This window comes from Daphnia carinata, chromosome 3, assembly GCF_022539665.2.
Source record: "Daphnia carinata strain CSIRO-1 chromosome 3, CSIRO_AGI_Dcar_HiC_V3, whole genome shotgun sequence".
Lineage (NCBI taxonomy): Eukaryota > Metazoa > Arthropoda > Branchiopoda > Diplostraca > Daphniidae > Daphnia > Daphnia carinata.
This window is the reverse complement of record NC_081333.1, coordinates 1,540,280-1,555,918: the sequence shown is the minus strand read 5'-3', so window position 1 is coordinate 1,555,918 and position 15,639 is coordinate 1,540,280. Positions and strand designations below refer to the sequence as shown.

Sequence of the window (15,639 nt, the reverse complement as noted above, 5' to 3'; positions counted from 1 at the left end):
AGTTGCCGAGAGCAAGCTGCTTGAGATGTTCAGCATCTTAATGAATTTTTTTTTCTTTTTCTAGAGATATAAAAAATAAACAAATAAAAAATAACAACTAAGATATGGATGACTGAAGTCAAGCTCTTCTTTTTTTTTTTTTTTTCATATTCATGTTTATTATTATTTTTGTTTTCCTCTTCCCCATTTGTATGTAATTTTTTTCCTCACGCTGATGGGCTATAGTCGTACCCAAAGCATGGGGCCTTTAGGCTGGTTTCGTTGAAGCTCTTCCTGAAAGCTGAACGAGAACGTCATGTGGATGGTTCTCTTGGCCACCGTCAATGTTACAAGAAGGCAGTGCCCGGTCGGTTGCGACTTCATTATCCTACCAGCAGCTACCTGCGTTAGTAACGCGGCTCGTTCGCTCTCTTCTCTTATCTCTTCTCCTTTTTCGTGATCGACCCCTCTTCCCTATCGGCTTTTTTTACAAGTTCCAACTGGTGATTCCCGTGAGTTTCAGTTTTTCTCGTGAGCAAGGTATCCGCTTGATCTTGAAAGTCCGCATTTTGCCGTTGAAAGCGGGATCAATTGAACAAAAAATGGGGAGATTGAAGTGCTGCTTATTATTCGCAGGTGAGTTTGGATCGATCCTGTCGTGATTCCGCCAGACTTTCCTTTCATAAATGATTTAGTCCGTTAAAATCCCCTTTATTTTTTAAATTCTAATTCATTTTAGCGATGACTCTGTCACTGATCAAAGCCGACGAAGGCTGGAAACGATTGATGGACCTCAATACAGCCCAGGAGCATCGATCAGCTCAGTGGGCCAGGAGTAGCAATCATGCCGGTGGCAATCGAGTGCCCTTCGCTCCGGAAGACATTGCCATGCCACCACCGTGGCTCTTACCCAATCAACAGCCTCAAGTGGCTTTCCCCGTTGCCCAGGCGCAAGTCAGGAGCTTCTTCGAAGAAGAGGTGGTAGAATGGCCACCCCGATCGGCCAAAAAATCGAACCAATACGTCCCGGAGCCATCACAGCATCCTCAACCTCCGCCGCAGATCATTCACACGACGCTTCAGCCGCCTAGAAGACAATGGACGGACACGGCTATTCGTCCCGTACAGCACATTCGATTCGAAGCCGATCGTCCATCAACGTCGCAACGACCCCAAGCGGAGCCGAAGCCGGCCCCTGCTGTCAAACAACGCGATCCAGCAGCTGTCACTCAGCATGTTGTCGACCTGAAAAAAATACCACCACCACCTGTGGCTCCTACGGTCGATCTCAAAGAGCCGTACCGTACGGTTGCTGAACCAAAGCCGGAGCAACATCGACGTCAGAACAAACAGCAACAACAAACGGCCAGTCGCAAATCCGCTATCTCTTACGACTCGAGTGAATACGATTACGAAGAAGAAGCAGCTGCCATTTCCAACAGCGCTCATCAAGACAAGCAAATGAGCATCCATTCTAAAATGGACGAATCGGAAGGAGGTCAGAGTTCGTACGACGAGTCGCCATCGTTGACGTCGGTGGATGCCAGCATGTCCGTCAGCGGAGGTCAGGACGATTTTTACGCGAAGGTAGCGGCTCCTGCTGCGACGCAACGTCGCCACCAGTTCGTCCAGCAGTTCGTCCATCAACCTGAATCGCGCCGTCAGCCACAGGCGGTTAGCACCGAAGAGGCAGATGTGGAACAGCACCAAGCGTTTGATTATGGTAAAACAATTTTCCGCACGCAACTTGGCTCGGGGCAAGTCGGCCGCCAACATCCGCACGAGTACGAGGGCCAAGTCCAACAGCGGGAAAACGGAAGGCCGTCGACATACGTGGACGAAGCAACGGAGACGGAACGACAGCAAGCAGCCAAAGCGAAACAAGGCCAGCCAGGTGTGCGGAAGCAACAGCTACGACAGCAGCAGCAGCAGCAGCCATTAGAGCGAAACACGGCGCCACCAGAAGCGTCCGTTTTCGAAGCCGAACGACCTAGTTTCTTTTCGACGAACCTGCAGGCCTCGCCCAACCAGCGACAGTTCCAGGTCGGCCAACAACACCATCAGCGGCAGCAGTTGGCGCCTCAACAGCCAGCTGGAGATTGGCCACCACGCCATCCGGCGCCGGAATCGAATCGCAAGAATAAGCCGAGGACTCCGTACCGGCCTGAAGAGCAACCATCGCGCGAGAATTTTGTTAACGTGCCAAAATACAAGCCCAGCAATCCGACCGTTGCGCCGGTGCAACGCTATCAGGAGGAAGCGGAAGACTTCCAGCGGGATCATCAATCTGATTTGCAAGCGCCGTATCATCATCAGCAACAGCCTTACAGGCCTGAAGAGGACGGTGTGAATTACGGTCAACCTGAAGAACATCACAGGCCGGAAGAGAATCATAGACCGGAAGAACATTACAGGCCGAAAGAGCATCACAGAACGAAGGAACATCATCAACCGATCTACGACAATCAAGAACAAGTTCAACACGGGAAGAAGAATAACGTGCGTCAACGTCGTCCCGAGTCCCGCCCTGGGCCGGAATCTGAGCCGACTCAGAGCAATCCTTGGCATACAAAGCAAGGTCAACCGGAAGGCAATGCCTACGATCCTTATGAGGAACAAAGGCAAGAGCCTCACAGGGAACAACAGCACGTTCAACATCATCACGAACCAGAGCAACAGCACGAACAGCATCAGCCGGAAGAACCCCTGCCGGTTGCGCCCATTCCAGGACGGCGGCCACCTGGCGGAAGACCCTCATTCCAACCCGAGGAACAGTTCAATGGACCTGAAAATGATCCAAAAGGAAATAACGAAAGTGAATTCGAGGATTCGCCACCTTTCGTAGCCCCTACGCAAAAAAGACCACAACATCCTTCACCCAACAGGCCGCGACCTCATCGCCCTCTGCCTCCACCGCAACGACCCAGGGACGCGTCCATCGTCACTCAGGGTCTCAACACATTGAAGGTAGACATGCACACAAAATGCAAATCGCTATTGAAATTAGAAACATTAAACTTTATTCCTTTCATTTTCGTCCCCCCCGTTAAACACAGAGCCTCGTCGGACTTCAGTCAACGCAACAACGGCTCAGACCACAACCGAATCCTGACGCACGTCGGCCTGAAAGGCATCGACGACCGGGTGGAAGGAGGCCACCCCATCATCCTTCCGGAAATTCGTTTGATAACGGAGGAGAAATAGGCCGAGTGGACCAATTGGATGCCGGCGGAGATGAGTTCGATGCGGCTGATTTGAACAACGCGCCAGTTCAAGCCCGTCACAACGTGCAACCAATCAAAGAAGAGCCCATGGAACATCGCAGCGATCCCGATGATGACATTCCCGATTTCCTCCCGCCCGTTATGTCGTCCACGGAAAGTCCCCTGCGGATCACAGCGCCACCTGTTCGTGTGACCGAAGCACCTGAACTGCCTGTTCCAGTATCTACAACGGCCGCACCGGAAGAACCCAAAAGCACGCTCTTCCCTCCATTCAATAAGCGCGTCCGTCCACAGCCTCCATCACCTGCCCAGACGGAGAGTAAAGCTAATGCGGCTAAAGACAGTTCGGCCGGCCAGCTGAGGATCACGTCGTACAAGCAACGCATCGAAGCCATGAAAGAGCGGGCCAAACTTCGAGAACAACTAGCCCAATCGAAGAAAGATGGCGAATCGACTGCCGATAATATAGCGGAGCCAGTCGTTCCAGTTTCAGTGACTAGCACGTCCACCACGACGGCTAGACCATCGACAACACGGGCTAAAATACCACCGAGGATGCCTGTTAGGAGGCCTGTCACTGCCTCCCCAACGTCTACCAGCAGCACGACCGAGAGTGTTCCAGTATCTGTAGAAAAGAGCCAAGAAACGAAAGAATCGAATTACGAACAATACAAAAGACGATTCAAACCAAAGGCTTCGGCCAATCGACCGGTGAAAGAAGAAGAGCCGGTTACACCAACAGCTGAGGTGGCCCCTGTTCAAGTTGATGTCCAGGAAGAAGAGCCTTCTGGCAGGAAGAATCTCTTCGGCAAGATGCCCGGTAGTCCTTTCGTTCGAAGAAGAATCCAGCAGAAGCAGCAACGAGAAGAGGAAGAAAGGTTGTTAGCGGAAGACAGTCCTAAACCTGTTGTTAAGGAAGAGGTGGTGGAGATGCCCAGTATTCCACCACGACCTAACAAGAGAATGAGACCAGGGCAATTTGCTCGTACCACAACAGCTGCACCGATCATCGAACCGTCATTGGATGATGAAGAAGAGTCTGGCTCGGTCCTCGCATCACCTGACCAATGGCCACCCACATCGGAGCCGCAGATTTCTGGTAAAACAGAGACGTCCAGCATGCCAAAGGCTGAGGAAGAGGCAGAATCTGCGAAGATTGAGCTCGTGAGCGTGGCTTCCATCGCGACAGACAAAGACATTGAGAATCCCGAACCACAACCGATTGAAGAGGAACAGGATTACCCAACGCATCAGCAACAAAGTTATGCTTACGAATCAGCTGGTCAGCCTTTCTTGGACAAGCCGGACTTGTCCAGCGAACGTGTAGATAGCAACATCGAAGAGAAAGAAGATAAGGTATGCAAAAAAACAATGAAAAGATTTCATGCGATTAAGCTGTTTTAATTGAGATTGAAATGTTGATTAGGAACCCGTTCCAGTTCAAGAAAAGCCGCGTCATTCGTTCTTCACCATGGCAACGAACGATCCCATTTTGCCTATTGAAGAGTTGTTGAACATCCGCGTGAGGGACAACGGCAAAGACATGTGATCACTGAACGATTGAAAAATTTGCGCACGTATCGCACACGAACAAAAGAAAATGGCAGGCCCTTTTTTTTTTGTTTTGTTTTCCAATTCTTTCGTTCCAGCTGGATCCCAGCCTTATTCCCGCTTGTCCACTACCTGCGACCTTAAACTCTTTTCCTGGCCAATCAGCAATGCTCCCCCCATCTTTTTACGCATCGGTTTGTTCTCCAAACAAACTCGAATTTCTTTGTTCTATTATTGGTTGATGTCTTTTGTAAATAAAAACACACTTGATTATGCTCTATTTTGTGAATCATACACACACACACACACACAAACAACAACAACAAAAGATTTTCTGTTTGTTTGAGTGTCTTTTTTTTGGTTAAATCCTGTTCTCTCTTTTTTGTGTGTGTATCATTTGTGTCAATTGTAACGAAACAACAGGTTATGTTCTGGGTGACATTGTTTGCAATGCTTTTTTTTTTTCAATGAGGTCGGATCGTTTTAAAAATAGTTGTTGCGATAGTATTAGCTTTAAGCAATAAAGAGAGACCCTAAAAGCTGCTGGCCTGGCAAAAATACTAAACAGCGATTGATATTAAGCCATTGATCCAATTTAAGGAAGGAAAAAAAAAAGAGGTAAAACTAGCAAAATTCGAAAGTTCCAGTAGAATAACAACTAATGGATCTGGAATGATGTTCCAGTAAAAAACTTGCTTTTAAAGTAACACCCGAATTTCTCCGGCTATTTCGAAACAGATGGACGACAAGGAAAAACAAAACAAAACAGAAAGAGCTAATTACATTATGACGTGAAATAAGCACGAACATTGTCGCCAAAGATTATACTAACCTCATACAACTGAAATTCATAAAACGTTATCACACTGAGGCTACGCGTAAAAATGTAGGCCAATAAGACACGACCTGGCTTATGTGGGCCATGTAAGTAATCTGTTTCTGTTCTTATACTGTCTTCCTCACCTTTAGCTCCACTCATGCCGGCGGCCATCCTTCATTCTGTGTTACCTTCTCGCGTTAATTCTTATATTTTTCGAGGCACTGTAGGTTACTATCAGTCTTGAGTTCGCCTAGGAAAACCTACCGCGGGAGGTCCGTGATGATATCACGTCATCACAACGACCTCAACACGCACCGCAATACCGAACCAACCACCTGTTGTGGTTCTATTTCAATAACAACGACCCCCCTTCCATTCTCTATGCATTGTTCATGACTTTGCAATGTCACGGCCAAGGACTGGAAGACTCATGAACAGTAATGTATAACCAAGTCTGCCATTAAAGCAGATTAGGTACAGACGGCTGTCGAGTACAAGGACCTCCTCTTTGGAAATGGCTGATGCGACGACGTGTGTCCCGCGTTCGTTACTGGATCAACCATCATTTGCCGAGATCAAAACTATTACACGACCCTAGCAGGTAATTTTCTAAATAACTTGAATTTCTTCTTCGTTTTTTTTTTTTTTGAGCATTTTTAATGCGACTGGAACAGCCCGACGTGGCAGTTTTTACATGTCACGTTGGCACATAGGTGTTCGTATTAACGTCTGGATGTTTCTTACCGAGGTTGTTGGTCGTTGGTTTTTGAAGTAGAACGGCAGCCTGCACCGTTAGATGAGTGGTAAACAGAAATGCCGGGGCTATTGCACACCACTTCAAATGACAGTCACGCTGAATATATGCGCTCGGTTTTTTGGCCAAAAATATGTTGCGTTGTTAGACACAGGAGAGAGAGTGCAGTGAACCGGAGGGTGAATGCCGGTAGCCCCTTTCAGAAAGATGAGTAGAGGACATGACTAGTGGCATCAGATGACTTTGGCAGAGGCCATTCGTTCTCTTCCTTTGTTAAGGATAACGAGTAAGTGCACTCGCCATTACTTGCACACACTAGACAGAACAAATGCAGACAAAAGGATAAACGTGCGAGAGCATCAAGCAAGTTGATCACCTCATGACCCATTTCTTTTCAGAACGTGTCCGTTAGGTCGTCGCGATATATATATATTTTTTTTTTCCTCTTTGCTACAATCCATCATAATAGTAGTCATCATTGCCGGTCACACGTGTATGCTATAAGTAAAAATGAGGGAAAAGAAAAAAGAAGTTCCTCATGGATCTCGATATCTAACAACCGTAATCGTCCCAGTTGGGATGTTTTAACAGCCCTGCGTATATTCATTTTTGAATATTTCTTTTAAACAAAAAGAAAAAACATTCAGCGTTGTGACCGTGACGGAAGGTCGGCTCTTGACTTCTGGAATCATTCCACACGCATCATCCATCCATCGTTAACGAAAGAAAACAAAAAAATGTTGCATCGTGTAACGGAGAAAATATTTCGAGTATCTTTCTCTAATGGCTCCACAATCCAGGCTATCATTCACGCTTGACGTAACAGCGTCTCTTCGTCGTGATGATATGTGGACACCAAAATAATCATGCCGCTTCACACAGCAATATTAACAAAATGAAACAAAAACAAGAAAAAAAAATACCTGACATTAGCCATCATAAAGGAGGAGAGGATGGTGGACGTATTTTATTTTATTTTTTCTACTTTGAGGTGAGTGCTGGAAGTCGTGGCAAGGCGTTTCTTGAATGAGGACAAGCAATAAGAAGCATTAACAACTGTTCTGGAAAGGGTGGGTTTGTGGGAGGGAGCGAACAAAGACCTGGAAACGGTGCACTTGTGCCGTCAGCTTGATTGGAACTGTAGCTCGACGCGCGTATATAAGGCGATGGTCTTGGCTCAATATCTTCAGTTGTCTGCTCACCTTCAGCCATCCAACCCGAGAAGGGAATTACTCATTCCAATTCTAGCCCGAGATAAATCCCAACATGAAGTTGTCGGTGGTCTCTGCTTGGTTCATTGCCGCAGCCGTGCTCGTGTCAGCTGATGCCGAGCGCAACGAACGCCAGCTCTTCTCATCATCGCGATTCTCATCTTCGGGACTCGTCTTCCCTGGACCACCTGCCCAGCAGGCCAAACAGGTGTTGCAACAAAGGGCCGGCAATCTCGGTGGCCCACAGCAACCACAGCCTTCCGAGAATCTGGCTGGTCCCGGACCGTCCAACAACCGCCCATTGCTGCCCCAGCCAGCAGCCCAGCAGCGTTTCCAACAAGGGCCCAATTTCCAGCGTCCATCCAACGGTCCTAGGCCTCCATTCGTTCCGGGAAATCAGCCGGTTAGTTACAAATTTAAATCTGTTTACATCACATACCCTGCGGGTTATTAATGATTATTGTTTTTGCTTCGTGAATGTAACAGGAAAGAAGCTTACCACCCGTTCCGCTTTCTTTGATTGGTCAACAGCCGGAAGAATTTATTGCCGCCGCTCAACAACGACAGCAGCAACAACAACAGCAACAACAACAACAGGCTAGACAAGGAATACCGCAAGCTGCTCGCCCTCAACCGAAACCCGAAGAAGAGCCTGAAGAGCTACTGACTTCCGCGGAAATCAGAAGAGAATTTCCAGAAGAATTCATCCAGCGCGCACCCGTTCGTCCTCAACAAAGAGAGAATCCGGAAAAACCCATCCGCATCCGCCCCAGACCACAAGACGAGAGGGCCGAGCCATCAATTCAGCAGACACAACAACGCAGACCAAATTACCCATCCGACTACAAACCCAACCGTCCGCAACAGGTGGGCCTTTCATCTAACTCTGCGATAAAAATATAATTGGATAAATTTGACCCATATTAAAATTTAAAAAAAAAAAATGCATTCCATTAACAGAATAACGGATTGGAGGATGAAAGACGTCGGCCACAGGTAAAACAGCCCGCCGAAAACGAGGAAGAATTGCTAGAGGAAGAGGAAGAAGTCAAGCCGGACAAATTGCAGTTGTTGCTCCAGAAGACGGACTTTAGCTGCGCTGAAAAGAAGGACGGTTACTACGCTGATGAGGCCGTCGAATGCGAAATCTTCCACTACTGCCAAGATCGCACTCGCCATTCTTGGCTTTGCCCAGCTGGAGCCTCTTTCCACCAGGTAAGAGTTAATGAAAGAACAAGTCAAAACCTATAACAATCCGTTACGTTTGCACTTGCAGGTTCATCTGATTTGCATGCCGGTTACCAAAGATAACATCTGCAAAAAGTCGTCTCAATTCCACTTCGTTAACGAGTACTTGTACCAGCCCATGCAAGACGAGGACGGTAACAACAGCACCTTGTACGCTGATCGTTATTACCCTGAAGGCTACGAGCCTGGAGATGATATGGCCGATGTTGTGGAGCCGGAAAAACCCAATCTTCAATACAACAAGCGCCCAACACCAACCCAGAACCATCGTAGCCAACCACAACAGCAACGGTACAATCCCGACAGACCCAACCGGGAACGCATCAGCAACGAAAATCGAAGAGTAAGTGCTTTAATTGGTTTCACGAGGCCTAACATTGTATAGCCTAACAATTCCCTGCATATGCTTATGCAAGAGACTAACTTTGTTTTTTATTCTATAACAGCAGGGAATTGAACCGAGGCGTCCAGCATTTCAGGCACCCAACGCCGAAGAGGAGGTAGCCGCATTCAACAAACCTTCCCGTGGTGAAGACTCGCCCAACCGCCGCTCTGGTAGCCGCCCCCAAGCTCAACCGGAATTAGTTGAAGAAGAAGAGGAGCAGTAATTTATAAAAATTCCGTTGACATAATGGAAAAAGCCGATTTTTTGTTTTGTTTTATTTAGTTATTTGTTTTTTTTTTTCAGTTCTTCTGTTCTATGTTTTGTTGTTAATGTCTTCATGTCCTCCCCATTGATCTGGTGCGTTGGCAGCTAGTGTCAAACGTGTCCTGCTAACTGAGAATGTGCGTATACTCGAAAAAGAACGATTACACATGTGTTGCATATAATATTGATTTCAGTGACTGAGTAGAAAATAGCAATTAAGTTGGCCAATTTGAATTATAATAACGAAAAACGTGTTAAGCGGAGTGTTAAGCGAGATTCATATGAAATATTAATATCAACTTCGTTCATCATATGCTTTTGCATAAGGAAAAATAAAAGATTACGTAACAAACTAGCAAACCAGACTGGTATGACCGTTTTGAAATGCGCGCCAGCAAAATAGAAAATTTAAAAAAATTGCTTCTCAGAGACACCTATCGGCGATTACTGTACTAAGAAATCGATAAACAGCTGAACTTGGTCTTGTGACTCAAACGGGCTGTCAGATCTCGTGACTCGATCCAGATTGGCAGTCTTCTCGGCACCTTCTGGACTCGACGTTATCCAGCCGATAAAATCCAAATTGCACCTTAAAGTCATTTTACCTAAAACAGTTTTTCCCTTATCTTCTGAAAGATAGCCGGCTTGAAACAACGAATTCAAAATGCCGCTTTTCAGGAGCGAAGAAATGACACTTTGTCAGCTCTTCTTGCAGAGCGAGGCTGCTTACGCTTGTGTAGCTGAATTGGGAGAACTAGGACTTGCCCAATTCCGTGACGTGAGTACTTGTTTCCTAAGCTTTAGTCCAGTATACTTAATGATTAAATTGTGTATAAAGCACAAATTAAGGCAGGAGTATTAAGAATTAACACATGTTTGTTTGTTGATTTGCAGTTGAATCCCGATGTTAGTGCTTTCCAACGCAAGTTTGTCAATGAAGTCAGACGCTGTGATGAAATGGAAAGGAAACTCCGCTATCTTGAAAAAGAAATCAAGAGAGATGACATCCCCATTTTGGACACTGGAGAGAACCCAGAGGCCCCTCAACCAAGAGAGATGATTGATTTGGAAGCAGCTTTTGAAAAACTGGAAAATGAATTGAGGGAGGTGAACCAAAATTCTGAGGCACTCAAGAAAAACTTTCTCGAGCTGACTGAGTTGAAGCACATCTTACGTAAGACCCAGACATTCTTTGATGAGGTATGAAAAATCTGACATTTTTATTAGGTACAGTTGTGGAGCAATTTTGTGTTGCACATCATATTGGAATCTTGGTTATCCATATTTCAATATGATGTCTATACAATATCACAGAAAATGAAAGCAATATGTAGAGGGATAATAGGTGACCATTAAGAGAAACCGTTTACATTAATAACAACTTGAAAGCTTCTCCCTAAACCTGATTAATCTCAGTATTCATTCTTTTGATAAAATTCTGTTATTATTAACAGTTTTTTTTTTTTTGGTATGAAGTTTTTCGTTGATTTTTGGTTCATGGTAATCCCTTTGAGCTTGCATAATGCCAATGATTTAATTGATTTTACATAGAGCGCATGTCTAGTCAGTTACTTATTTTCTTGTTTCTAATCTAGTTTTATTCATTTCATATGTTTCCCACGCCTCTCGGTTTTTACCATCGGTTCTTTTCTAATGCATCTCATTCTACCTTGACTTCCCCTTATTACTTCATTTTGCATGGCGTCTACATACTCATATCTCCGCTCCTGCGCGCTGGCTCGCTAATCTGAAATTCATTTACCTGCACGCATATACGAAAACGTAAAAAAAAAATATCATACGCATGCACATTTGGGTCGGAATGGTACAATTCTGAACTAAACACACAAACACAAAACAACACAAACACAAAACAAGATTGAAGCTGTCTTTAGTCAAGACAAAGTCACAGAAAAAGTAAAACATACTTCTGCCCATCGGCATGGCATACGTCCACAGATGGCCGAATCGGGTCACGAAGATGAGCATGCCAACTTGCTCGGCGATGACGGACTGCGCACTGGAGGCCAAGTGCTTAAACTTGGGTATACAAACCTATCATAACCATTCTAGAAGCCATGCATGGACAGTTATACAACAAAAAACACTTTGAAAGCAAACATTTTGGAATAGAACGTGTACATTGTAGTCATTCAAAATCCTCCATTGAAATCTATAACAGTCCAGCTGGCATTCTGTTGCGTATTCTAACCGACAAATAGTCAATTCCATTAATTCTATGGGCTCCCCAAGCATTATATCGAATTGATTATTTTTCCGTGAATTTTTGTTTTCTAACATAGCAACATCTGTCTTTTAAGCAATTAGAAGACTAAGATGAACTAGATTAACCCTCTTGTGTTTCTGTTCACTTTATTTTCGTTTGTTTTCATAATAACTTTCCTGTCTTTCTGGTGAGGATTTCTCGTTAGTTGTCCGTTACCTAGAGTTTTTACGTTAATCGTTTGAAATAATTTAAAATGAGAACATTCATACGACACTCATACGTGCAAACCTTGCTGGCAGCCAAATCATCCTTGGCAACTCGTCAACCGTCCATAGTCTCTGTCCGTCTCCATCCTAACTTACTTTTTCGCTCTCTGAACCTTTTTTAGCACAAGAAATTGACTAACGAATTCGTTCTTATTCTAACCTAGGGGATATGTCCCGCTTGACTTTGCCGGTGATGGGTTAAGCTTATCTCGGCGTTTGAGATGTTAATTTTCTTAAAACGTATATCTATGTTAAACCAGTCGCATTAAATGATCCAATATCAGCCTCCACGCTGGTTGATTTGCTTACTTTTGGCGCTTACAATAGTATTCATGCTGGTTGAATATGCTTAATTTTGGCAGAAAGACTCAAATTCTTCATGAAATTACTTTGTAAAACCATAACCAATCCCATGCCATATCCTAGAACACATCTTAAATTACAGCTTATTACCTTTTATCTCTCGAGCGTAATGCTTATTGAAATTCAGGCAAAATCTTTTTTTTTTTTCTGATTTTATTTTACTTATGTTCTGGGCGCGCCGTGAAATGGAAATTAATATTTTTTTTCAAATGTTAACGGTGCGCTTTTATGTTACAATTTTTTCGGTATTTCTTATCTCCTCTGCCCGCTCATTTTCTTCACTTACAAACTCCAAACTGCACGTTGATATAGCGGGAAAGTCTGATGGAAACGGAGAGTATGACTCGAGCCTTGATCCCGGAAGATGTGATCAGCAGACAAGTGGCCTCTCCTCAACAACTCGGGTAACGAAGGATGATTTACGCAACGGCCATATCATTTCGCTATTGCCCAGCATAATGATACAATCTATGGTTAACGTATTTTATTAAACAAGTCGAAAGATGTTAGGTCAAATCAAGGTGAAAGATCAGCGAGAAATTCTCGCCAAATATTTTCAAATTTATTCTTTTGTTCTTTGCTGTTTTATTTTCTTTCTTATCATTTTGGTTTTTTAATCTTTTTTTTTTTTTTTTTTGTTTCTTCATTATTATTATTTTATTACTTTTTCTCCCTTTGCCCATTTTCGTACCCACCATCACCGCTCCACCTCTTAGAGATGCAAATACGTAATGTAGCGTTTCCGACATACAGGTTTGTCGCTGGAGTCATTCTTCGAGAACGTCTTCCTGCATTTGAAAGGATGCTGTGGCGTGCTTGCCGTGGTAACGTCTTTCTTCGCCAAGCCGAAATTGATTCTGCCCTAGAAGATCCAGTTACTGTAAGTGTCCATTACACAATAATATCCTGTCCCAAATGAGTGAGCCAGTTTTCTTCATTTTGACTACAGGGAGATCAGGTGTACAAATCAGTGTTCATCATCTTCTTTCAAGGAGATCAACTCAAAACTCGCGTGAAGAAAATTTGCGAGGGCTTCCGTGCTACTCTTTACCCGTGCCCGGAGACGCCAGCGGAGCGCCGTGAAATGGCAATTGGTGTCATGACTCGTATCGAGGATTTGAATACCGTATTGGGCCAAACACAGGACCATCGTCATCGAGTCTTGGTTGCTGCTGCTAAAAATATTAAAAATTGGTTTGTCAAAGTCAGAAAGATTAAGGTAAAAACAAACAAAACAATTGCATCTGGGTTGCCTCTCTTTAAAAATTGTGTTTGAAATTATATTTTCAGTCCATCTATCATACCCTGAATTTGTTCAATTTGGATGTAACCCAAAAATGTTTGATTGCTGAATGCTGGATACCAGTCGTAGATATGGAAACTATTCAAATGTCCCTTCGACGTGGAACGGTACTGAAATCTTGTATCGCATTTTGTTCAATGGTTTCAAGCCTATAAGTTTTACTGATTGACTTGAACAGGAACGCAGTGGAAGTTCAGTTCCCCCAATCTTAAATCGGATGATGACGAGAGAGGTTCCGCCAACTTATAACCGCACCAACAAGTTCACCGCTGGATTTCAGAATCTGGTAGATGCTTATGGAGTTGCCACCTATCGTGAGGTGAACCCGGCATCTTTTACCATCGTCAGCTTCCCTTTTCTTTTCTCCATGATGTTTGGTGATGCTGGCCATGGTCTCTTGATGACACTTTTTTCCCTTTGGATGGTTCTAAAAGAAAAACCACTTGCGGCCAAAAAGATCCAAAGCGAAGTAACATTTAGCTTTTGGTATCAAAAAGAAATCTTCTTTTATCCACCACGTTAATAACAGATTTGGGTCATCTGCTTCGCCGGTCGTTACATCATGTTATTGATGGGTCTCTTCTCCATTTATGCCGGATTCATCTACAACGATGTTTTCTCGAAAGGTGTCAATATATTTGGCTCGGGCTACAAGGTTAACTTAACGCACGAAGAACTGCAACATCATCACTCCGCGATGTTGGTCCCCGACGAAGCCAATGGTCACTACAGACAAACACCTTACCCATTTGGTGTCGACCCTATCTGGATGATGGCCGAGAATAAGATTCCATATCTGAACGCATACAAAATGAAAATTTCCATCATTTTCGGTGTAGTTCACATGGGTTTCGGTGTTATCCTCGGCATTTGGAATCATCGGTATTGACATCAAGATATTCTTAAACAATAATGAAGGCATTACAAGTTTGTGATTTGATTTTATTTTAGCTATTTCGGCCGTAGTATGAATATTCTCGTCGAGTTCATTCCACAAATCATCTTCTTGGTTTTCCTGTTCGGCTACCTTTGCATTTTGATGTTCATCAAGTGGACCAAGTACTACGCAGGAGCTGAAGACCGTAAGATTTTATTGATTTGTTTCGATTGGGAGTAGAGGAGCTTGTAACACTTTTCTTTTTTCAGAGGCTCTTACGCCTGGATGCGCACCTTCGATTCTTATCACGTTTATTGGCATGGTACTGTTCAAATACGACACCGTACCACTTGATGGTTGTGACAACTACATGTATCCGGGGCAGGTACTGCAAACTAATTTTTGAAGTAAGGATTAATCTGATCCAGCTTTATTTACAATATGCTTGGCTCAGGTGACGCTTCAAAAAGTAATGATTATCGTGGCAGTCCTAGTGGTTCCAGTCCTACTTCTAGGCAAACCTATTTTGTTTAAAATGGAAATGAACAAATCGAAAAATCATGCTGTGAGTCATTAATTTCAAATAACATTTATCTGTTCGACATCACATTCGACACGTGTAATTTTTTTCCCTAAAGGCATTACACAACCAAAATGGAACTGCTGAAGGTGAAGATGTGGAAGTAGCTGGAGTACCGCAAACTGATGGCCATGAAGGAGGGGACGAGCCGCATGAGTTTAGCGATGTTATGATTCATCAGGTAAGATCCTAAAACAAACGCAGAAAAGGAAAATGGTTGGAAATTTTATTAATAATTTGAATCTTAGGCCATTCATACTATCGAGTATGTTCTTGGATCCGTTTCCCACACGGCATCTTATTTGCGTCTGTGGGCTCTAAGTTTGGCGCACTCCCGTAAGAGAAATTCAATGTTTATTTTGTTTCCTATTCCTTTTATTTTATTCTTTGAAAATGCTATAGAACTGTCTGAAGTTCTGTGGCTGATGGTGCTGCGCAAAGGTCTCATGTTCCAGGATTGGTATGGTGGAGTTCTTTTATATTTCATCTTTGCTGCTTGGGCTGCTCTGACAGTCAGTATTCTCGTCCTCATGGAAGGCCTTTCGGCTTTCCTTCACACTTTACGTCTTCACTGGTAAGAAGCAAAT

General features: G+C 44.2%; 4 protein-coding genes across 7 annotated transcripts in view; all 4 read left to right on the top strand.

Annotated features, from left to right (window-relative positions):
- The window catches only part of LOC130692857 (putative uncharacterized protein DDB_G0271606), a 32,477-nt gene extending 22,859 nt beyond the window's left edge, over window positions 1-9,618 (top strand). The window contains exons 2-6 of the mRNA XM_057515938.2: window positions 7,577-7,942; window positions 8,026-8,406; window positions 8,500-8,754; window positions 8,816-9,130; window positions 9,234-9,618. Coding sequence (XP_057371921.1) covers window positions 7,595-7,942; window positions 8,026-8,406; window positions 8,500-8,754; window positions 8,816-9,130; window positions 9,234-9,395 — 1,461 coding nt within the window. The 5' untranslated portion in view covers window positions 7,577-7,594 and the 3' untranslated portion in view covers window positions 9,396-9,618. The remainder of the gene's footprint in view (window positions 1-7,576; window positions 7,943-8,025; window positions 8,407-8,499; window positions 8,755-8,815; window positions 9,131-9,233) is intronic.
- LOC130693607 (V-type proton ATPase 116 kDa subunit a 1-like) overlaps window positions 1-15,639 on the top strand; it is a 49,108-nt gene that overhangs the window by 33,139 nt on the left and 330 nt on the right. Inside the window, exons 1-14 of one of the 4 annotated variants that reach the window (XM_057516782.2) lie at window positions 9,933-10,214; window positions 10,331-10,636; window positions 12,605-12,696; window positions 13,046-13,172; window positions 13,242-13,511; window positions 13,583-13,702; window positions 13,774-14,064; window positions 14,125-14,477; window positions 14,547-14,677; window positions 14,742-14,857; window positions 14,927-15,037; window positions 15,111-15,233; window positions 15,301-15,388; window positions 15,455-15,626. In XM_057516782.2, coding sequence (XP_057372765.1) covers window positions 10,101-10,214; window positions 10,331-10,636; window positions 12,605-12,696; window positions 13,046-13,172; window positions 13,242-13,511; window positions 13,583-13,702; window positions 13,774-14,064; window positions 14,125-14,477; window positions 14,547-14,677; window positions 14,742-14,857; window positions 14,927-15,037; window positions 15,111-15,233; window positions 15,301-15,388; window positions 15,455-15,626 — 2,414 coding nt within the window. In that variant the 5' untranslated portion in view covers window positions 9,933-10,100. Of the gene's footprint in view, window positions 1-9,932; window positions 10,215-10,330; window positions 10,637-11,314; window positions 11,482-12,604; window positions 12,697-13,045; window positions 13,173-13,241; window positions 13,512-13,582; window positions 13,703-13,773; window positions 14,065-14,124; window positions 14,478-14,546; window positions 14,678-14,741; window positions 14,858-14,926; window positions 15,038-15,110; window positions 15,234-15,300; window positions 15,389-15,454; window positions 15,627-15,639 lie in introns of those variants that run through there. The other 3 variants (XM_057516783.2, XM_057516780.2, XM_059494626.1) reach the window with 3 other exon arrangements.
- On the top strand, window positions 462-5,032 carry LOC130692845 (titin-like). Its single transcript, XM_057515922.2, has 4 exons — window positions 462-615; window positions 719-2,946; window positions 3,036-4,559; window positions 4,630-5,032. The coding sequence occupies exons 1-4, from the start codon at window positions 582-584 to the stop codon at window positions 4,750-4,752; spliced, it is 3,909 nt and encodes a 1,302-aa protein (XP_057371905.1). The 5' UTR covers window positions 462-581; the 3' UTR covers window positions 4,753-5,032.
- LOC130693630 (uncharacterized) overlaps window positions 7,309-15,639 on the top strand; it is a 50,321-nt gene continuing 41,990 nt past the window's right edge. The window contains exon 1 of the mRNA XM_059494631.1: window positions 7,309-7,319. The gene's annotated coding sequence lies outside the window, so the exon portion shown is untranslated. The remainder of the gene's footprint in view (window positions 7,320-15,639) is intronic.